Source organism: Podarcis filfolensis (genome assembly GCF_964270895.1).
Source record: "Podarcis filfolensis genome assembly, chromosome: 3".
In the NCBI taxonomy this organism is placed as follows: Eukaryota; Metazoa; Chordata; class Lepidosauria; order Squamata; family Lacertidae; genus Podarcis; species Podarcis filfolensis.
Window position 1 is genome coordinate 77,365,138 of NC_139606.1, and position 22,652 is coordinate 77,387,789.

Sequence of the window (22,652 nt, forward strand, 5' to 3'; positions counted from 1 at the left end):
CCCCTAAGGCAAGAATAATTATGCTTAGAAGCTCTCAAAGGAGGGAATAAAATTACTGTTCCTTTGGTAAACCCCAGCCTATTTAATGAGAAAACAGCTCAGACTTCTTCCAAGCTGTTTTTTCTCCTGTTAGAGATGTGCGTGGAGTTTTGGACACTGTAAAGACCCTAATTTCTGCCGTCTATAAAGGGAACAGTTTCAGTTCCCCTCAGTCCAGCCTAAGAGGGCTGATAGAGATTTCTAATATATATGTTAATGGGCTCTGGACTGGCAATGACTGGCCCAGGAATGAGGCTTCGGGAGTTGCAGCGAATAGCTCAATGGAGATGTTGACCCAGTGTGTGGCAGCTGTGAAAACGGCAACGTCCATGTTAGGGAGAAATAGGGAACGTATTGAAAATAAAACGGCTGATACCATAATGCCATTACAGTATACAAATCTATGTTGGGACCTCACTTGGCATACTGTGTACGTTCTGATCGCCTCACCTCAAAATGGATATTACAGCACTTGAAAGGCTCACCACAGGCAACCAGGATGATTAAGGGGGTTGGAGCAACTCCCGCATGAGGAGTGTCATCGTGGGCCCATCTGGCCACAACAGGGTGTACCCCTCACTTGTACCCTGCCTCCCTCCTTCGCCCCGTTTGAAGAACTTGCTGCCACCAAACAGCCTCCCAAAGTTCCCTGGGTTCTCTCTGAAGGTGCCTTAGGTAATGTCAGGTTGAAGGGGATTTAGAATGAGGTGCTTTCTTAAGCTGATGAAGTACAGATTTTGATTCATTAGTGATCCATTACGTGACAGAACATAAACTATAGCCAACAGGAACTGTACCAAAGCCAAATTAATTTGTTAGGTTATTGAAATAAAACTGTTAGGTTGGCCAGGGATAAAGTTAATTTAAATTAAGTTCCCAGAAATAAAAATCCAAAATTTCAATCCTTGAGGCATCTCTTTTTCTATTGATGAGCCACTTATGGTTCGATGCCTTGCCTCTTCAGAAGGAAATACCTTTAAATGAACTAACTTAGTTGGTCTTTAAGGTGCTACTGGAAGGAAATTTTTTTTTTTGTTTTGACCTTTAAATGAGTTCTTGGTATGAGCTTTCGTGTGCATGCACACTTCTTCAGATACCAGTGTGCATGCACACGAAATGCACACACAGTGTGCATGCACACGAAAGCTCATACCAAGAACTAACTTAGTTGGTCTTTAAGGTGCTACTGGAAGGAAATTTTTTTTTTTGTTTTGACTATGGCAGACCAACACGGCTACCTATCTGTACCTTTAAATGGTTAGTGTAAAGCAATCTTTAGCCTTGTCTGTTTACATGGGTTCAAAAACATCTACATTAAAATATCCTGAGCACAAGTTAGCGATTGGAAGGCAGGGATCCAGGTTTCCCAGTGTCTGGCTGGTGTGTGTGTGTGTGGGTGGGTGGAATCATCTGTTCAGGTGTCAGGTATAGGAGAGCCACATAAAGGCAGCTGAATAATTCGCCTGCTGATCCCAACCCTCCACACACATTCAGTACAAGGTCTGAAAGGTTCTGTATGCTAGGAGTGGGAAGCCTTTTACCTCCCTGAGGGTCACATTTCCTTGAGAGGAAATAATCAGAAACAACATGCTCAAAGTGTGCGGTGCTCAAACACAAAGTGGGCACAGCCAGAACATGCAACCCTTTCTCACATAAACATCACATTTCCTCTCCCTCTCTCTCACTCACACGCATCACATTTTCAGACATGCACACCTCGTTCTCTCTCTCTCTCACACACACTCACTCACTCATTTAAGTGAATTGACCATGCAAGAGGGTTCCTACATAGCCAGATTTGCAGCATTTTCTCTTTGGTGTTGGGAAAGGGAAGTCTTTTTTCAGCACGCACAGAGAAAAGGCTTTATTCAGGATCAAAATAGGCACAGCATGACAGCAGAGGCCTAGCAAGCTGGATGGAGAGGGCTGGTAGGCCAGATCTGGCCCATAGGCTGGAGGTTCCTCCTTGCTGCTGTACGCACCTTGGTTCTGAGCATGTGATCAGGAATACTCGTATTCCGAGCCTTCTCAGTCATGCAGATGGAGACTTGCATATATAGTTTGTATGCACTTCAGCCCTTATCCTGAATGCATGCAGGGGCAGAGCCAATGACCGGAATAGAGTGAACTATTATGAGTCTTAGGGACGTGGAGTGTGTATGAACTAAACAGTGCTTAGCTTGTTTTTTTAGTTGCTATTTAGCTAATCTTAATATTGTTTTATGGATTGTAAATGCTGCATTGTTTAGTTAATAAAATAATATGACTTTTGCTGTAATTGTGATGTTTAGCTTATTGTTTTAGTTGCTGCTTTGTTAATAGTGTTTTATAGATTGTAATTGTTTTACTGATGATTTGTCAATTATTTTATATGTTTTCAGCTGTACTTATAATGTTCTATTAGGCTCTAGAATGTTGTTGTTGTTTTCTGTTTGTAAGCCGCTTTGAGATTCATTTGAATGAGAACACAATCAATCATTTTATTTGTATGCCGCCTTTCCATAGCTCAAGCCATGCTCAAGGTGGCTTACAGCAAGAAAAGAATTAGGTAACTGCAAACAGTAACAAAAGTAGTCAGCCCAAGAATCTGGTTTGGCAGCCTCAGCTTTTGTTAGTTGGAGTCAGTCACCCTCCTGGGCTAGTTGTAAAAAGATCTGCAAGGGAGGGAGCAGGTCTTCTAGGACTCACAGCTAGCATGGCCTGCTAATCATCAGGGATGATATGAGTTGTAATTTAACAATGTATGAAAGACTGTGCATTCACCACCTACTTAAGTCCTCACCCAATCAGCCTTCCATCTACAGAAGGTATCTGGAATGCTGGGGGGGGGGGAAAGACTTTTAGTCTGTATCTTTTCCTTGGGCCAGAAGTCTCCACTTGAGAGGGGGTTCAAGCTGTATGATTCGAAATGGCAAATGCTTTCAAGTTTTCCTTTTTCCTTTTTAAAGAAGTCATTATTTTTATTATTATTATTATTATTATTATTATTATTATTATTATTATTATAACAACAAAAATCTAATTTCCCAACTTTATTTTTAATTACCTTAAATATCAATCCAGACTCATGCTCAAGGAGGAAAGAAAGTGGTACAGACAGATGAATGGAGAAATGGCTCTGTGGAGGAAAGACTGGAGTATGCCCTTGTCAAGGTGATTTTTTATGTGTTTTTCCATATCAAAGCCAGTGTCTATTCTCTTCAAACAGACTCTACTTAAATTATAATTTTGTATACTTCCTTATTATCAAGCACTTTGAACCTCTAAAGAGTAGAATTCCTTGATTGAAGAATGATTTGAGGAGAAGGTTGTTGGAAGGTGTCAGTGTAATATTCTTAGCCTGTCCAACTTAAATCCTCCCGGGATTTCTTTGTGATGGAAGGAGGAATACAGATAGAATTCAGGTAGAAACGTGTTTGGCAGGACTTATCTTAATGACTGGAAATGAGTGAGTATTAGCCACTTCTTACAGACATAGGGTTGTACCAAGTTATACTATCCATTGAAATTAAAGGAGCTGAGTTAGTCATGTCCCTTAATTTCGGTGGGTCCATTCTGTGCACAACTAATGTTAGATGCAACCCATGTACTTCACAACATTACAAGATTGCACAAGCCAGCTTTCCAAGACACACAACCTTGTAATTCACAGGTAATAAAATCTGGAAAATCTGCTCACCTGAGATAACCTTGCAACAACTCCTTACAATCATGGTGATTGTAAATGTATTGATTACTGACTCCTACCATGGATAGTTTTGCAGATTATGTTATTCTAAGGCTGTATCAGCCGCAAGTCAACTCTTGCTATATAACATATAAAATGAAAAGCTGATATTAAAACATAAATCCATATATGAGAAAAATCACCAAAGGTGTAACAGATCTGTCTGTCTTTCTTTTTTAAAGAAGTCATTTATTATTATAATAACAAAAATCTAATTTCCCAACTTTATTTTTAATTATCTTAAATATCAATCCAGACTTATGCTCAAGGAGGAGAGAAAGCGGTACAGGTTTTAAACTGAGGTTGAAAGCAACTGACTAAGCTCATTTTGGCTTAACTGGTTTTTTTCCCCACTTGGCCTTACTGAGCGTACCTCTGGCTACAAGTGTGAAGAGGGATGTGGTATCAACAGAAGAACTGAAGAACCATCTAAGTTAGTTCTTGGTATGAGCTTTCGTGTGCATGCACACTTCGTCACTTAGTTGGTCTTTAAGGTGCTACTGGAAAGAAAAAAATTTTTTTTTGCTTTGACTATGGCAGACCAACACGGCTACCTTTCTGTAACTGAAGAACCATCTGTCACTCTTTAAAACTTCCTTCAGAAGCCTTGCTTGAAGTGCCCCCTCCCTTTTGAATTGAGGCAATTAAGAACAGGGCCACCTGGTTCCTGGAATACCTATGAGTGGCCTTCTCATTTCCTGTTTTGTCAGACTCACTCCTGAAAAAGTTTTCTGCTGCTTTCAACTTGATTTGATGTTGCTTGTATAATGTTTGGTTTCTGCTGCTGATTTGTTTTACTCGTTGATGACTTTCTTTGACTTTATATTTGTTCGCTGCCATGTGACGCTCTGTAATGCTCCTTCATAGAGATGGGCTGTGTTTGTGTCTGCTGGTGAAGACCCAGTCCTTCCCCCTGCAGACTTCCAGCAAAAGCAGCTGTAGATAAAGAGGAGGGAGACTTTCCTCTCTGCTTTTCCTCTGTCCTTTCCTCGTTTTTCGGAGACTCTGCAGCTCCCCACTCTGGTTAGTGTAATATGATTATGCTTATTTTAGCAGTGCATGAGCACACTAATACTATGTCTCTCTCTCCCCGCCCCCAGGGTATTGAGAAATATGTGATTGAAGACACAGAAGAAGCTAGATTAAACAAAGAAAAGTATCCCAGACCTCTGAATATAATTGAGGGGCCTCTGATGAACGGCATGAAAACAGTTGGTGATCTTTTTGGAGCTGGCAAGATGTTTCTACCACAGGTAAAGAAGAATGATGAGAATTTTCTATTAACCATTAATATCTACGAAAATGAATGATTTATTGATAATTTAATTACCAGACCAATAGCCTGTTCCACCTAGGATGTGCCCCAGACAGTGGAATTGTACCAGTAGAACACAGAAGTTGTTTTATACCAGATCAGACTACATCATCATCATTAGTATTAGTATTGCATTGCATTGTATTGTATTCAGTGCTTTTTTCCTTAAAAAAAAGGAAAGTTTGGCCCCTCAACCAGGCCAAACTTAGATTTACAAAATGTTTAGGGGTATGCGTATTCCTGCATGCCCCCAGAAAAAAGCACTGATTGAATTGTATTGAATTGAATTATTTATATCCCACCCATCTGGTTGGGTTCCCTCAGCCACTCTGGGTGGCTCCCAGCAGAACAGTAAAACAAAACAGCATTGTCTTTATTTCTGGCAGTGACTCTCCTGTCACCTGCTAACTGAGCCCATTTTAACTAGAGGTGCCAGAGAATGAACCTGGAATCTCCTGCATGCAAAGAATGTGCTATACCACTGATCAATAGTCCCTCCACCATTCCACAGTTCAAGAATCTAGGCATACCCTAAACAGTGAAATGGATGCTGTTTTCATCTTCCCTAATAGCTACGGGCATTCCTATATTCAGCCTTGCAGGATGAGCAACAATTCCTTCTAGACTAGTAGCTTTCTGGATAAGCTGTTATCCACTACTATATGTTGGCAGGCCAGCCTGCAACATAATTCTTTTAATTTGTCTATTCCTTTTCTTGGTATTCATTCCTAGTATAGTGGTAATGTGTTCACAGGGTTGTTTATATATTTTTTGTTATTTTATTTCTAGTTTTATCTACAAGTTCCTCAAAAGCACTTGTGCCTCACAGTAGGGCCAGTTTAGCTGATGTGGGCTCTCCTTACATTTGCAGACAGTTGTCCAATGGCACTCCATTAATCCAGATATTGATTCACATTTCTTGGCCAACGCAATTATTGAGCAAGCCCATAGAGATGGATCTGTGAATGGGCTAAGCAGCATGGAGGCATGTTAATATGATCAGTGCATGAGTTTCTAGGCAGCAGAGAATAGGGAAGATACTAAAGTGTGTTTTTAATTGGAGGTTATTGATAGTCTGGTTTAATTTGCATGATGGATCGAGGTTGTTGTTGTTATTTTAAAAATGAACTCTTAGCTAAACACATAGCTGTAATTGGTTCTTCCCTTGAATCTGGGCATCCAGGTTATCAAATCTGCTCGTGTTATGAAGAAGGCTGTTGGTCATCTGATTCCCTTCATGGAAAAGGAAAGAGAGGAAATGCGTGCATTGTCAGGTTCCACAGAAGAAGAGGCAAGTTTGCACACTGCATTGTTTGGTTCTCTTTAATGAATTTTTTCCATGGTTGTGTTAGAGCCTTGCAGGTTATAGCAAAGTTTATTGTGAGGCATGCATTCATATAATGCTGGTTGCAGCAATCACTGTAAAACAGACAAGTTGATTTGCTTTTGGAAACAGGTGGTTGGTTGTAACGTATAAAAATTGCCTTTTGACACTTTCCCCAATAAAAACAGATGCCCAGTAAGTAACGGTAGCCAATGCTGCACAGAGATCCATCATGATAAACTCTGCACCTAATTGTCCTGGACATTGGATGCACTTTCACCAAATACCTTGGGGCGTGTGCAGACAGATATAAAAGCATGGCTTTTTGTCTCAGTGGGGTGAGCCCAGCTTCCCTCCATCTTTCCTCTTCAAATGCTACACACACCTCCCATAGCAAAACCTGATCTCCTTGTCTGTTTTGCCTGTTCTCCTATGGTTCTGGTTGGTGCCTGCCTTTTTATGGTGTATGTTGTTCTGAAGAGCTATTTGTATGATTGCACATTCAAACAATTTATAAGAGGCTGATTTATTAAACACACACACACACACACACGCACACACAGCACAATTGTTTGTTTTTAAGCTGGAAAATTACTGTGGGGAGGGTGCTTTTTGGCAGCACAGGGGCCGAGCCATTTGCACAGCTTCATCTGCCTTGGACTGTCACCATTTCCCCCCCTTGAGGTTGATTCCCAAGAGGAGACTGATCACATGACAGCAACATGGTGAAATGCTCTCCAGAATGGAACGCCTCCTGTTTTTACATACAGATCTGTGCCTCCTTGGGAAGCATATGTCAAACTGGTGTTTAGTTGCTCCCATATTGGAAATAATCATAGGGCTCGAAAGAACCTGAGGATTGTTGCTATAGCAGGATTTTTCATTCCTAACAAGCGTGAAAATTAAATGACAGCAATTGTTCTTGTAGTTCCAATTGTTGCGAAGGTTGTATTGGATTTAGGAACAAACTGAGACACTTATGCTGTCTTTGACATTTGGGTAAGAAACCAGAATGAGCTAACTCCAAAAAGAAAAAGGCTATGGGAAACATTTAAAACAATTGATAGCTAGCTTAGGAGTTCTACTGGGGTGTGTGTCTTTATCTTATAGGCATATTGGTATTTAAATGGGGAAATGTATGTATGTTTACAGAATTTGGCCAATCCTGTATTATTGCTTGGTTGGTGCTACAGAAAATTCTGGATGCTATTGCTAGCAAACAATAAGAGAGAGAGATTCTGTTAGCCCCTAAATGGTGTGCGTTAACAATGAGAAAACACTGCTGTCCTGCATTAAAATAATATACATATCTGCTGGCATGGCTTCTCTCTGGAGTGCAGTTACCCCCAGAGCAGTAACCGTAGTGCCAGAACATCAGCAAATACAGAGCACTGGTTATTATGTTTTAGAATGAATGGCTGTGCCTGCAGGCTTGTGCCAGGATCGAAAAGGAAAGCTATTTGGTTCTCTGCCCAGTATTAGAATGCTCCAATTCATTTAATGCTTGAAATGGTCTTGTTTTTACGTAGAAGACATCTTTAAATCAAACGCATGTCCTGGTCCACATTGCAGCACTGTCTGCGGTTGGGTGATTTTTCCTCTTCTCCTTCAGTACTTCATTCCTGTTTGTTTGTAGGATTTCCATCACCAATTAGATCTGCAATCATTGCTGGACCGGTCCACTATACTTACTTGTTTTCTTTCAGCTTGATTAAATGAATGTGCCTTTCTGCCCCAGCTGTGCAGGCTTTTGAGTGTTCATGAATACAATGCAGAATAATGCTGGATGGCGCAGTCACTTGGCATACTCTCGAATGTTCAATTCTCCCCAAACCTCTACATTTTAGGAAGACAGAGGAGATTAATCATTGTAGTAAATACAATGTTTCTCAGGCATCAAAGATTGTTGCTGTTGTGTTGTTGTTGTTGCTGCTGTTGTTTGTTTATTAAAGATTATAGGTGACGTAAAAGATTTTGAAGACCCAGATTGCACATCATGGCTCCAGATCTGTTTGTTTTGAGCCCAGGTGTGTTTCAGCCATGTATAAAACTTGGGCTAGAGGCACAGATTTGGAAAGCAAAATGGATGCACAACAAAAAGGGTTCAGGCACATCCTGGACTATGGGGCAAATAAGCCACATTGTCAGAACTTCCCAATTCCTACCCCTCTCTGTCTCCCCCCCACCATTGGATTTTGAATGTGAGTCCTGTTGAAAGAAAAGTGCTGAGGGGGAAGTAATGTAATGCGGGAGGGGAGGTTCGCCTTTCCTCATCCATGCATCCCTGTCTCTTTTAAAACTGGACTCCCCACTCTTTGCCATCTGCATGATTGGGGCAGATGCAGGTTTAAACAGCTGGATGTGCCATCAATTGGTGCAGTTCGAAAAGGGTTTTGCACAAATTGAGTTAGCACAGCCTTGGGGCGGGGGGGGGGAAATAGGTCTCTTCCAAAGGCCTAATTCAGAAGTAGTCGATGCTGATGTCCTCCAGATGTAGGGACTACTCGCAGAAACTCTAGCCAGCAAGGCCAGTGGTTGGGGGCCATGGGAGTTGTAGCCAACAACATCTGGAGGGCACATCCTTGGCTATCCCTTAAATATTACAGAAGAGAAAGAAGGAACCCTGTAGACAACCCCACAGGAATGCTATAAAGTATTAGCAGCTACTTCTCCTCAATGAACACATTTTCTTTCAGTGCCCAGTGAGGGAGCTCTCCAAATGGGTTGTTTGTTGAAGCCATGCTCATTCTTTCTGTTATGCCTTCCATCCTGTGATTAGTTAAATTATGTGTGCAGTAATAGTAATAGTAATAGTAATAGTAATAGTAATAGTAATAGTACAGTAATAGCTGTATCAGACGAAAGGCCTACTTAGTCCAGCATTCTGTTGATGGAGTGGCCATCTAGAATAGATGCCTATGAGAAGCTCATAAGGAAGATGTATATTTGTATACAAAAAACAACTATGCTATGTGATTCATAAATATGCCTTTAAAAAAGCTGGTATTAACAGCTGCTTCAATAAACCAGCCATTTATACCATGCAGGTTGCTCAGATCGGAAATATTCATAAATCCTGCAGATTTTGTTTTAACTCTTGCAGGACCCCTACCATGGCACAATTGTTTTAGCTACTGTGAAAGGTGACGTGCATGACATTGGCAAGAACATTGTGGGAGTTGTTCTGGGATGCAATAATTTCAGGTAATTAGACTAGACCTCGTGCCCTTGTGGGTCCCGTTCCACCCCCCTTGCTTTGTGTTGTCACTGGGAATATTAGAATCACCTTCTTCAAGTGGGGTGTACAACATTTTGACTAAGCTGCTAGTTCTCTGAGTCAGCTGTGCTTGACAGATGAGCATTTTGTCCTAAACAGAACCAGGAGTTGCAGAGGGAATTGGTTCCCCTAGTACCACAGTATTTCCCCAGTCATATCTGTTGTTTCCAAGGGAAGAAGTTGCAGGCCATGGGATCAGGTTCAGATGCAGGCCAGATATACTTGAGCAAATGTGGTAGCAGCTCAGAATGGGGAGGGGGGTTGACGGAATGGTTGGGCAATAAAGTGCTGGGAAAAGGCTGGTGTCTGGCTGCTCAGCTGTCTGGAAAGATTAAAAGCCAAATGCTGTTCCCTTTGGCCTTCCTAACAGGATAAGTGATCTTCATAATACTTATAGCAGAAATGGATTAATTAAGCACATGCACATGATGACTAGCAAAGTACCATTTTCCCTCCCCCTCCAGAGTTATTGATTTGGGAGTCATGACGCCATGTGACAAGATACTCAGAGCTGCTCTTGAGAACAAAGCAGGTATGAGAGTTTCATCACCATTTGTCAATCTTAAAAAACAAAACAAAAAACCCACACATTGAAATTATGATCTTGAATTTGCATCTTGAAAGGTTAATTTTCAGTAATCTTGGGGAAATGCTGAGCAGATAGATCAGTACAATCTCTGGTTTGTTTGAACTTCAATTACTAAGATGCCTTTAAGAGGTTGGAAAAAACAGGCGTGCTGTGACTTTGAGTAACAAATAATGGGCTGATCTGAATCTATTGGAGTTTGTATGTGTTTTTTCTGGTCTTACTACCTTTTAATTCAGAGGTGTACTGAATCCTTTTACCTCCTAAAATGTTACACACTACAGTTGTGTTTTATGTATTTAAAAGATTTGTATACCACCGTACAGAAATCAACATTATAAGAAAATTACATCATGTTACATCAAATTCCAGGAGGAATAGAAGTATATTTGCTTGGCAGCAAAAGCATAACAATGCTGGTGCCAGGCAGATATTCTGGATGTTGTATATTTCATTGATACCCCTTTCACAGATTAACAGAGTGCCGAGAGCAGGATTGGAAACATGTGTCTCTCCGTAAGTTGTGGACTACAATTCCCACAATCCCTGGCTGTTGGCCATGCTGGCTGGGGTCAGCGCTGGCCCAGTCATGAGGTGGAATGGAGCAGTTTTCTCAACTGTTTGGGGAAGCAAAATGGTGTGCCCCAACACTCCCTCTGATGTCATAATGTAGCAATGCAAAAAACAAACCAAGGTAATGGGGAACAGGATGAGGAAGAGGAAGAGGAAGAAGTGGAGTGTGCCACTGTGGAGGATGGGGCAGTGGGGGGGCAATGTCACAGTCCTTTCTTCCAGCCCTGCATAAGCCTGTTGGGAGTTGGGCTCTTACAACATCTGGAGGGACAGTGATTTTCCCACCACTGTCCTAGAACTATGTCTAGGGCAATGAAATGTTAGTGGAAACATCTAGACAAGGCCATGAGCTCACTGCACAGTTGGCTGGTTGCTTCTTGTTGCTGTTGTCTGAAATGGCTATTGAACCTTGTGGATGAAAGTAGTTCTAACCATTTATTTTTTAGATATCATTGGTTTGTCTGGCCTCATCACACCCTCTTTGGATGAGATGATATTTGTTGCCAAGGAGATGGAGAGATTAGAAATCAAGATTCCTTTGCTGATTGGAGGAGCAACTACTTCCAAGTAAGTTGGGTCCTTTTTGGTATGCCCAACGGAGAAGCAAATGTAAATATGCAATACGTTGTTCTCCAGAATGTTAGGCATCTAATAGAGGCAGCATTATTCTTAATTTAACCTTTTAAATGTAACTTTTGGATAATTAACATTATTTAAACCAATATTTATTAATTAAAATGCATTCAAGTACTTGCTCTAGCATGTTTAAAGTGAAGTAAAGAAAAATGTGGTGGTTTTTTCAATAAAAAAGGTAATGTTGAAGCTGATGTTTCAAGAGGATTAAGTAGAGGACATGAGATGTACAGTGAATTTTTCTTTTTTCAGAAGTACAGATTTGCTGTAGCAAAATTAAGACTTCAAAAACAGTTAAAAGAAATAAACACCCTATGCATTTAGAAATAATTAAATATAAACATGAAGAATAGAAGAAGATCATTTATTAATGACTGCGCTTGGGTGGACCTCTACCCATGGGGTACTCTACTGGAGGAAAATGAGAGGCTATTTTTTAAAATCTGCTCTGAAGGATCTGGCAGGTGGTGCTGTAGGCAGAAGGGGAATTCAGGCAATAAGTGTTTCCTTTCCCTTCCTCTAGTGGGAGGCTCCACTGGATCTTTGTCCCTTTGTGAACTTTGTGAAGTCTAGATCCTACCCAATATGTTGTAGAATGAGAAAAACTGGGCTTGATGGAAACAGCAAATATACCTGTGCGACAAAGTTTCCAAATAGTTTCCTCCAGTTGCGTTGCAGTCCATATAGCAATTTATGAATGTGAAGTTGGGACAACTTATTCTATCCTGAATACCATGCTAGAAATACTTGCTGCCATCCACTCTTGCTGCTGCTGCAGCCACGGAAATTAATTCATGGTTCAAAAATAAATTAAAGTTGGCATTCTCAGGATTTTGCGTGTCAGGATTCTAAATCCTGGCATGAAGGGCTCAATGGACTGTCAAAAAGGAGCTTTATCCAAGCCTAGGGGAATGCATTTAGAAGACTGGGGAAAAAGGTTGCTCCGAAGGGGATATGCTGTCAGAAGAGAGACTTAGATGAACGTGACAGCTGAAGATGTTGGCTGAGAACAGTTAGGCACAAATTTTCCCTCCCACTCCATTGTCGTGCACAGTACAACATTATGTGCTGGAGGAGAAGGTAGAGCTTAGCAACCTCCACCCCCTAAGTAAAATCTGGAGAGTCTGTAGGCACAGCTAAAGAATGATGCCAAAAAAAGAGGAAATGCAGCAGTGTAAAATTGCTTTCATTTGCAGCAGACACTTCTCCCTAAGAAAATAATTCCGAAAGAACCAGTGGTTTTAAAAATATATATATATTCACAAATGAAACTCTGACACTCTTTTAAGAATTGAAGGCCTGCCAGAGGGATAGGGACACCTTAAGACAACATCTGCTCCCCAATCTTGACATGTTGTGATTGCCGTGTACCCTGTTAGGAATTAGCAAAACAGTAGAGATCCTTGAAAATCTTGTAAAAAGTGTGGAGTGTGCCCCTTTATGCATGCAGATGGACTATCATTAAAAGGAGAACGGGAGAGTTTTGTGTGATTTATGTTATAGCATTCCCATTGGGGCACAAAAATGCTTGAACATTAGCTTGATGCTGAGTCTATATGTGTTCATACTGTTGCTTTCCTATATGTCTTTTCTGTCGTTTCAGGACACATACAGCTGTAAAAATTGCTCCACGATACAGTGCTCCTGTTGTCCACGTCCTAGATGCCTCCAAGAGTGTGGTGGTTGTAAGTTGTGATTTCTAGTCCCATCTTTAGTATAGGCGGTGAACATTTTCTGCATGTCCAACTGATGCGTGACAGCGGATGTGCGGGTCATTTTGGACCCGGAAGGGTAGGGTGATGCAGGCTTATTTGCGCCCCGCAAGACACATGGAAGGGGGGGCGGGAACGGAACCCCCGCACAAAATGGTTGCTGCCTGTAATGTATTTTACAAAGGTAAGATTAATTCTAGTGGACAAGATCTAGCTTATTCAGCACAGCATTATATTTCCATCAGTGACCAAATCATTATGCTTCGGGATTTTTCCCCCCAACAGGGCAATTGAATACAGGCCCCTGCCTTCGCCTTCATGAGGCAGACAGTGGTTTGAAGCTTTGTTTGAGGTTGTAACAGTTGGTACTTGCAGTATCCATGAAACTGAACTCTTATTATACATTTGGTCATAACTATTTTAAGAATGTCTCAATTTACACGAGAAAATGTAAGATATTACCAAACAAATCCTGCGTTTGTAAAGACTTCTGTATATCATACCGTGTTTTTCTGTTTGGGGTGCTGTTTTTGAATGCTTAAGGCAGTCAAGGGTTTAATTAAATCTGACTATAACAGCTTGCTTAATGAATAATAGAAATCTCAGAAGTGGCTTGCCTGTGATTTGGAAATATATTTGATATGCTTTGCTAGGCTTATGTTTCAGCTACTGCATTTTCAGACTCTTCCCTCTTACAGATGAGGCACAAGTCCTCTAAACCGTGTCACTAGGATTTAAAATGGCTTCTGCTGCCTCTGTATAGAGTTAAATGGTTTTCCAGTTCTGTGGAGGGAAATATTGACACTCCTTACTGCTCTGTAAATGGAATCTACAGCCTTCGGTCCTTTTTAAGTGGCAGTAAGAAGGCACCTGGGCCTATTTAAAGGTTTTTTAATGGGACAAGAATAAGTGACGTTTTGCCTTCATATAAACTTGAGTTTATAGTAGAAAAAGCTTAAAGATAAACCTCCCCCCTCATCCCACTCCCTCCCTTTCAGTCTTGCTGTCGGAACTCATTCACATGTTTATTTTTTAAGTCTCTGTGTGAGCTCCAGCACCTTCACATGCAAGCTTTGTGTGTTAAATAGCCCTCTTGAGAAAAGATAAAGAGGAACCATACCCAGAAGCACTTCAAAGCAATCATATTTTCCCTGGCAGTTTAACTTCATTTTTATTTTTTTGGCTGGGGGTGGGCGTTATTAGCCATATTCTTATGGACTTGATAACTTCATGAGGGAATTTAAGTGCCTGACGGAGAGAGATGGAGAGGTATTGAGTTGCATTACATCACCCTCAAGTCTAATCAGCATGCTGTGTTCATTTCAGTGCTCTCAGCTTTTAGATGAGAATCTAAAGGATGACTTCTTTGAAGAAATACAAGAGGAATATGAAGACATTAGACAGGACCACTATGATTCTCTCAAGGTAAAGAGCACTAACAGACCTTCTTAATGTCAAGTGTACTAGTCATTAGTCATTACTAGCTTTTCTTTCATGCCATTTATTTTTAAAAAACCAGATAAATCAACTGATATAGTTGCTTGCTCAGAACTGAAGACCTGTCTTTTTTTCCCTACGCAGGAAAGGAGATATTTATCACTAGAGCAGGCGAGGAATAAGGGCTTTTATTATGATTGGCTAACTGAATCAAAACCAGGTTAGTTTGCCTTTTAAGAAACCATTTTCTGCCTTATAAGATTACAGAAGATTTATTCTTTTCAGGAGGACTAACTGATTTGAAAACAAATCTTGACTTCAGTTAATCTGAGTATTTCTTCAGATTTTAGCTTTTTGTCACAAAATGCTAAAAATAATTATTTTAAGTTACGGGTGGAAGCCAAATACCTATGCCACATCCCTGGGATCGTCTGGAGGGTTCTCACCCTCTCCTTACCCTCCCCTTATCCTCCCTCCCTAAGGAGTCACTTGGTGATTTGGATAAGATGGAGAACCCTTTTCCCTTTTCAGCCCATAGGCTATATATTCCCTTCTGGACCATTTTCTGGGGGCCACATGCCAGATGTCTGTAAATTTTACCTTTTGTACAATATGCTAGTTTCTACACACGTCCGTATAACCTTGTGTATCATCCAGCCAGGCAAGCAAGAGGTATGGTGGGAGTTCAAGGACACATTCCAGCCAGGCAAGAAATACTAGGAGGATGCAGAGTAGGGCCTAGAGAGAGTCCCTGGGATCAGATAGAGAGGCCTGGAGTACCATAAGCAGCTTCCAGGCCCAAGATTCCCCACCCCTGGGCTAGAAGTTCTATCTATATCTCCTACTGAATTTCAAGACTAGTACGGCTCCTGCATGTTTTGAAGAGTGGATGACTTCCTCAGCTTGGAGATCTAATTGAGCTACTAAGTGCCAGCTTCCCTAAAGGTTTACCATACACTTTTATCAGTAATGGCTGAAAAGGGTAAGTAAAAATTATTAAAATCTGTTTGCATCAGAACATAGTTTTGCTTACGTTAGGCCTATTCATACAGAGAGAGAGCTTGGTAAGGACCATAGCTCAGTGCTTGAGCATCTGCTTTTCATATAAGAAGGTCCCAGGTTCAGTTCCCGGCATCTCCCAAGTCAGACTAGGAAACATTCCTTGCCTGAACCTAGGGGAGCTGCTGCCAGTCAGTGTAGGTAGTAGACAAGCTAGATGGCCCAATGGTCTGACTCAGTGTAAGGCAGCTTCTTATGCCCCTAATTAGTTAATGGAACAGAAAGGACAACATGGTTCTAGTTCCTTATAGATACAATTGGCAGGTAGGTTCTAGATATCACTACAGAATATCTGTAGCAAAGGCAGACGTTTTGAGTCTCTCTTTGTCCGGTTTTCTTCACAGAACATAACTGTATTGAGGGAGCACTTTTGCTAACTCCAGGCTGGAGACCCTTATTTTCTTAAGAAAAGACTTAAGAGAAAAGAAGTATAGTTATTGAAAACTTAGCTGTGTGATACTGACATGATGGTATGACCTGATTTAGGAATAGTACTAGTTTTGGACATACTGTAGAGCCAAGTGCATTTTTCCTCCTCAACGCAGATTCAGGGTCCAGGGTGAATGGTAGCTGTGAGCAGCCTAGCATCAAAGCAAGATTGCCCTTTCAAATATGGACATGTAGAGAGGATTGTATGAGATTTACATTATTTAGCACATTGGGAACGTTCCACGACAGTCTGCAGTTGAGCACTGCCAAATACAGCATGTAAGGGGGGCTACCCAAGTGACCAATGGCTTTATGCTGGCATGATTTTTCACATAACAATGGCTTATTTCATCTGTTGGAGCAAGTTATTTTCTACAAAATCTCAAGCCATCATAAACAAGTTATTCCATAAAATTAATTGTTTTGCCACCCTTGCTGCAGAGCAGCACAGCTTACGCTTGAAATTTTAGCTGGTAATATTTAAACAGATCAATTGGTATGAGGGAGTCAAACTTGAAACCAGTGGTTCTCCTATAACTTGGACTCATTGGATATTCCACACACTCTTATTTTGCCATCCTTCCAAAGAGGCAGACATTTTCTGTAAGCCTGCCTGTCTAGTTCAAGATTGTATTTTAGTTGCCATAGTATTGAGGCTTTAAATACCTGCAGTGGTATACACTGTGCATCAGATGTGGATGCAGCCCACATAGTATGTTCCAAATTACAAAATCTGCACATTGTGCTTTTTACAGTTAAACCGCTGTTCCTCGGCACTAGAGTCTTTGAAGATTATGATGTGCAGAAGCTGGTGGAATACATTGACTGGAAGCCATTTTTCGATGTCTGGCAGCTCAGAGGCAAATATCCCAACCGGGGATTTCCTAAAATCTTCAACGATAAAACAGTGGGTGAGTAACACAGTAGCATTCTGTGGTGGAGAATCTAAAAGGTAGATAGAGTACAGTGGTACCTCTGGTTAAGAACTTAATTTGTTCCAGAGGTCTGTTCTTAACCTGAAACTGTTCTTAACCTGAAGCACCACTTTAGCTAATGGGGCCTCCCGCTGCTGCCGCCGCACGATTTCTGTTCTCATCCTGAGGTAGAGTTCTTAACCTGAGGTACTATTTCTGGGTTAGCGGAGTCTGTAACCTGAAGCGTTTGTAACCCAAAGCGTTTGTAACCCGAGGTACCACTGTATCTTCAAATTTTGTGAATATGCACAAAGTAGAACCAATAGTACACATGAGCCATGTTAATTAGAGAGAGATTGGTCGGTCATTTTGAAGCTCACTAGTGTGCTGGTGCAGTAGGAAAATTGTGACAGCTAATGAAACATCAGCTGTAAACGGACAGGAGCAGGCGAAAGCAAAGAATGCACCATCCTACCCATACCCCATTCATCTTAGGGTAGACACATGACAAATCTTCTGGGAGCCACACTGCCGTGGTGGCAAGACAAAAGTCGAGGGCAATGGATGTGACTTTCTATATCCCAACACACGTTGTTCCTTCCGAACAAGCAAAAAGGCTTATTATCCCATCTGGAGGACATGTTCCAGACAGCCTAAAGCACATATAGAGCAGTGAAGGGTGTGGTGTTCAGGTGGAGGCATTGCTCAAAAAAGAGTCTTAAGGGCTGGAACAAGCCTTGCAGGCCTCATTTGCTCCCCAGGCTAAAGGTTCCCCACTCTTGGTTTAAAGCAAATAGATTTTATGAAAGGTTTGTGAATAAACAACTCAGCTAGTTGCTTGTGGTGATTATGAATCACTTTCAGAAGACCAGGCATTATTTGACTTAATAAGAAAAAGGCCGCATTTTATTAACATAGGCATGTGTTGATAGACTAGTGTGTAATAAAATGTTGCAGCCTAGTAGCTTTTATGGAAGACTTGGTTACAATGCTGTTCTGTTTACATTTACTGTGTTTGCAGCAAATTTTTTTTGCTCTGAAACATTTGATGCTAGCCCAGGTTCATACTGTATTTAGTTTTGTCCATGTGTTGTCATTAATAGACTGTAACAGTGAAAATAAAGGAAGTGAACTTTATGATATAGCTGCGAAACAATGAAAAATGATCACCCAACCGGTTTTTAAGTTAATTTTTTCATATGTGCTTAAGGATTCTTTTTCCTTTATTAGGGGAAGAGGCAAAAAAAGTTTATAATGATGCGCAGAATTTGCTGAAAACTTTGATTATGCAAAACAGATTTAAAGCTAAAGGTCTGGTTGGATTCTGGCCAGCTCGGAGTGTTCAAGATGACATTTATTTATATGCCACAGAAGAGGAAGTGCAGTCTTCAGAACCAATAGCTAAATTCTGTGGGTTAAGGCAACAGGTAGGATGTAAAACTCTTCTATTTAACATCAAAAGTATGTTGACTTGTGTGCCCGAAGTAGTTTTGGAGTTTGTATAATTCATGTTCATTCAGGTAAACCAGAGGTTGACGTATTTGGACCCAGTGGTAGAAATCTGGGTGATCTGCCAGGATATCTGTAACAGTTTTTGACATCCAGTTTTCTAACAGTAGCCACAACTAAAAAGCTCCATGCTAAATTAAGTTACTGGAAAGGAGCACTTGACAGGGGAAATCTGGAGTGGATTTTCGTGTGAAAGGACTTGAGAGTTTGGTTCCTAGTTTTTGGTACTGATCATACATTCTTGGACTGAATATGTGCTCAGAGGCACCCTTTTCTTTAATACTTAGTGCATGTACACCTGCCTGAGCCACTACTTTGCACCTGTATCTGGTTGGTGGACCTTGGGGTTCTCAGTGTGTGTGCGTGTGTGTGTTTGCTTTGCTTTGGCTTGTAAGTTAAAGATCTGTTTATAATTCTTTTCAATAAATATTTAAACACCATTAAATTAACTTTTGAATTGGATATAGGATGATGAGTTTTTTATAGTCCATATGGCTGTAAGTGGTATATCATAATCTTTTGATACGTGTTCTATTTTTATATATTTAATTTTGGAAGAAGAATTGTGAGTTTCTGTTTATCTTGTGCAGCCTTTTGGCATTATGCACCATCTTAATATAACCTCATAAAAGTTTTCATATATGTTTGAACATATTGGGGGGAGAAATACAACTAGACCTTCATTTATTATTGCAGGCTGAGAAAGACTCTTCTTCTACTGATCCCTATTACTGCTTGTCTGATTTCATATCACCTCTGGAGTCGGGTATACCTGACTATTTGGGTCTTTTCGCTGTGGCATGCTTTGGAGTAGATGAGCTATGCACAGAATATGAGAAGCAGTCTGACGATTACAATATCATAATGGTGAAAGCGCTGGGAGATCGCTTAGCCGAGGTAATTATACTTCTGTTAAGTTTCATGTAACAGTTTTCTAGGAGATCCAGGTGAACTAATTGACAAGAGGGATTAAAGAGCTGACGGGAGGCGTGTCCTAGTCCAGCCCCAAGCTGTGCTTTCTTTAGAGTAGATTGAATGGGGAGCTCCCAAGCATTCTGGTCTTCTGTCTGGTGAACAAGTAGAAAGAAGGATGCAGGTAAACAAATCTTCCAATTTCAAATCAGACATCAAATTCACACTGGGATTTCCCCAACAAGGTATGTTGCTGTGAACACGAGAGAATGTGGAAGGGCCTCTTCTTCATTATTATGACTACTAGTTGTTGGTAGACCAATTAAGCTGGTAGCTTTTGTTGCTCTGAGGAAACATTGCTATACCATAGTCATCCATAATTTTGTGAACTTTCATAGAATCATAGAATCATAGAGTTGGAAGAGACCACAAGGGCCATCGAGTCCAACCCCCTGCCAAGCAGGAAACACCATCAGAGCACTCCTGACATATGGTTGTCAAGCCTCTGCTTAAAGACCTCCAAAGAAGGAGACTCCACCACACTCCTTGGCAGCAAATTCCACTGTCGAACAGCTCTTAACATAAGAGCTGTTCAACATAAACGATCTGTTCAACATAAAAGAGCTGTTTCAACATAAACACTCTTAGTTCTCCTTGTTTCTGAAACCTTTCGCCTTACAACTTTTGCACACATTGCCTTCCCTCCTAGTAATTTTGTGGTCTATATTGTCAGTTAAGAGAATTCCCGCTGGATTGTTACAATGACTTTTTTTTTTAATTTGAGCTGGCTGTGTTGTGAGATTTTTTTTTAAAAAAAATGCCTGGATTTCAGTTTTTGTTTTAAGTTTTTCCTATTTTTTTAAATTTTGATTTGAAGATTGTATTTTTAATTCAGGTTTTTCTAATTGAAAACAATGAAGCAAACATGATAAGCAACTAAAACTGGTTTCATGGACAGAAAACAACCAAATAAGTACACTTTCTTGAAGATTTTTATTTTTTTGCGAGGGAATCATCAGACTTGCCACTTACATGCATCTGAGAGGGCCAAAAAAGAGCATATTGTTCCAGAGTCCCTACGGAGTCATATTTCTTATAAAAATAGTAATAAATAAAAGTATACCAATTTTCCTGTTTCAGCAGGCTTTTGGAAAATCTAATTTGCTGAGGTAGTTTTTCTGTTATCACACTCTCCCAAATATATGAATATCAGGAGGCCAAAGGAGCAGGGTTTGTGTCTTTCCACAGCTTAGCTGTTCTGAATTTTTTAAGGATATGTTAAAAGTGCAGGAATAATGGCCCTGCTTATTTTTATATGAACATTTCGGTATAACTAAGGAGATGTAGGAAAGAACCTGGTTTCTTCAAGGCTCTTGTCTGTAATGAATTGAAGTCATGAGTAAAGTATACTGAAACAGATTTAAGTGATAGATAAAAATAACTGTGCGTTAAGTACTTGCTTCTGCTTTGTTCCAAGGCATTTGCCGAGGAGCTGCATGAAAGGGTCCGGAAAGAATTTTGGGCTTACTCTGAGGGTGAACAGCTGGAATTTTCAGAGCTGCGTAGGATCAGATATGAGGGGATTCGTCCTGCCCCTGGGTATCCCTGTCAACCTGACCACCTGGAAAAACTCACCATGTGGAGACTTGCAAACATTGCGGAGGCAACAGGTACTTTAGCTGACGTCTGATTTTAAACTTACTTTTTTTGTTTTTGTTTTTAAATAACCTTTTACATTTTCTCTTTTTTGGCCTTCCAACACCTCCCTAAGTCTCCTCCTCCCCAGGGTCCTTCCCAAGCAGTCTGATAACTCTGTCACCTTGCCTGTCTCTACTCCATCCTCTTCTGGTTCTGGGAGACCAGGGGGGAGGTGTGATAAGAATTAACTTCTACAGCACCACCTTGTTCGTACTCAGTTGAGGGAACATTAAATAAAACACAGAACCAAGGAAGTAAACTCAAGCCCAGCATCCAGGAGGGACCCAGCATTTATTAAAACTGTTACAATAGGACAGCCTTGCCAACCCACTGCTCTGCTGCTAGTTAGAAGGACTCTCACCTGGATTGCAAACAAGTGGTGTAGAAGCAAATTCTTACCACAGAATAGACCTGGTTGCAGCAGGACGGGGACCTCCTGGCGGTTTTAGCACCCTGCTCATCTCTGCCTCTTGATCCCTTCCTCTCCAGCCTCTGCTTCTGCCTCTGATCCTGGACTGCTCTCTGCCACAGACTCTCCCTCCTCACTAAACCCTGTTACCTCTTCAGCTTCCGACACCACCTCCTCCCACTCTACTCCCTCTTCTCCCTCTGAACACTCATTGTCATCCCACCACCAATCCCCTGGCTCTGAGCCTTCTTCCCTTTGGGGGGGTGGGTTCCCCAACCGGTGCCTCCCACCACTCCTCTGCATTCAGCCAGTCCATGACAATAGCTCATTCACAGAAGATACTTTTTTGTAATCAGTAAGGTATAACCAAATAAGAATGTATAAGAACGCTGGGGGACAGCCTCCTCCATCCTGCTGCCTCGCAGCTGTTTTGTACTACAACTCCATCAACCCCCAGCTAACAGGCCACTGATCCGTGGCCCTTAAATTGGGTTATTAGCATAAGTACCTATTTCCAAAGCAGTACCTCTTTAAGTGCTTGAAATGATTCACGTTAATTATCTTGTTAACCCTCAGGTGAGGCACGCCAGTGTCGTAACATCCATATTATACATTGGGTAGCATGGGCTAGCGCTGTAGCTTGCCATGCTGTGAGTTCCTCACTGAGGTGGGATTTGAATCAAAGCGCATCACACATTCTCCAGCCACAACACACTCTTCTAAGTAATAAACCACAAATGTTTTCCGTTGATGCTTGTAGGTATTCAGCTGACAGAATCCTTAGCCATGCTGCCTGCTTCAGCAGTGTCAGGTCTCTACTTTTCCAACCCTGAATCCAAGTACTTTGCTGTTGGGAAAATATTGAAAGATCAGGTAAGGCCTGAGCACCTGTAGCAGTTGTTTGACATCCTTTCTTGCCTTCCCAGTACTATATATTTCAATCTGATAAGGGCCATTTCTTTTAAATGTGGCGGATGCTGTAAAACCCTTTTTGAAAATAGTTCTTAGATCTGTAAACAAGATCTTTCTGACATGAACTCCCTTAGACCTTTTGTGTCTTTAAAGATTTCTATCCCAAAAGAAGTATCACAAACACTTT

The 22,652-nt window shown here is 41.0% G+C and overlaps 1 protein-coding gene across 6 annotated transcripts in view; it reads left to right on the forward strand.

The window, feature by feature from the left end:
* MTR (5-methyltetrahydrofolate-homocysteine methyltransferase) overlaps positions 1–22,652 on the forward strand; it is a 58,966-nt gene that overhangs the window by 32,598 nt on the left and 3,716 nt on the right. For 5 of the 6 annotated variants that reach the window (XM_083605998.1, XM_083605999.1, XM_083606000.1 and 2 more), the window contains 14 exons: positions 3,103–3,192; positions 4,867–5,019; positions 6,265–6,372; positions 9,509–9,609; positions 10,147–10,214; positions 11,288–11,408; positions 13,078–13,159; positions 14,513–14,611; positions 14,768–14,843; positions 16,867–17,022; positions 18,256–18,452; positions 19,231–19,431; positions 20,924–21,116; positions 22,314–22,426. In XM_083605998.1, coding sequence (XP_083462124.1) covers positions 3,103–3,192; positions 4,867–5,019; positions 6,265–6,372; positions 9,509–9,609; positions 10,147–10,214; positions 11,288–11,408; positions 13,078–13,159; positions 14,513–14,611; positions 14,768–14,843; positions 16,867–17,022; positions 18,256–18,452; positions 19,231–19,431; positions 20,924–21,116; positions 22,314–22,426 — 1,758 coding nt within the window. Of the gene's footprint in view, positions 1–3,102; positions 3,193–4,866; positions 5,020–6,264; positions 6,373–9,508; positions 9,610–10,052; positions 10,215–11,287; positions 11,409–13,077; positions 13,160–14,512; positions 14,612–14,767; positions 14,844–16,866; positions 17,023–18,255; positions 18,453–19,230; positions 19,432–20,923; positions 21,117–22,313; positions 22,427–22,652 lie in introns of those variants that run through there. The other variant, XR_014546220.1, reaches the window with a different exon arrangement.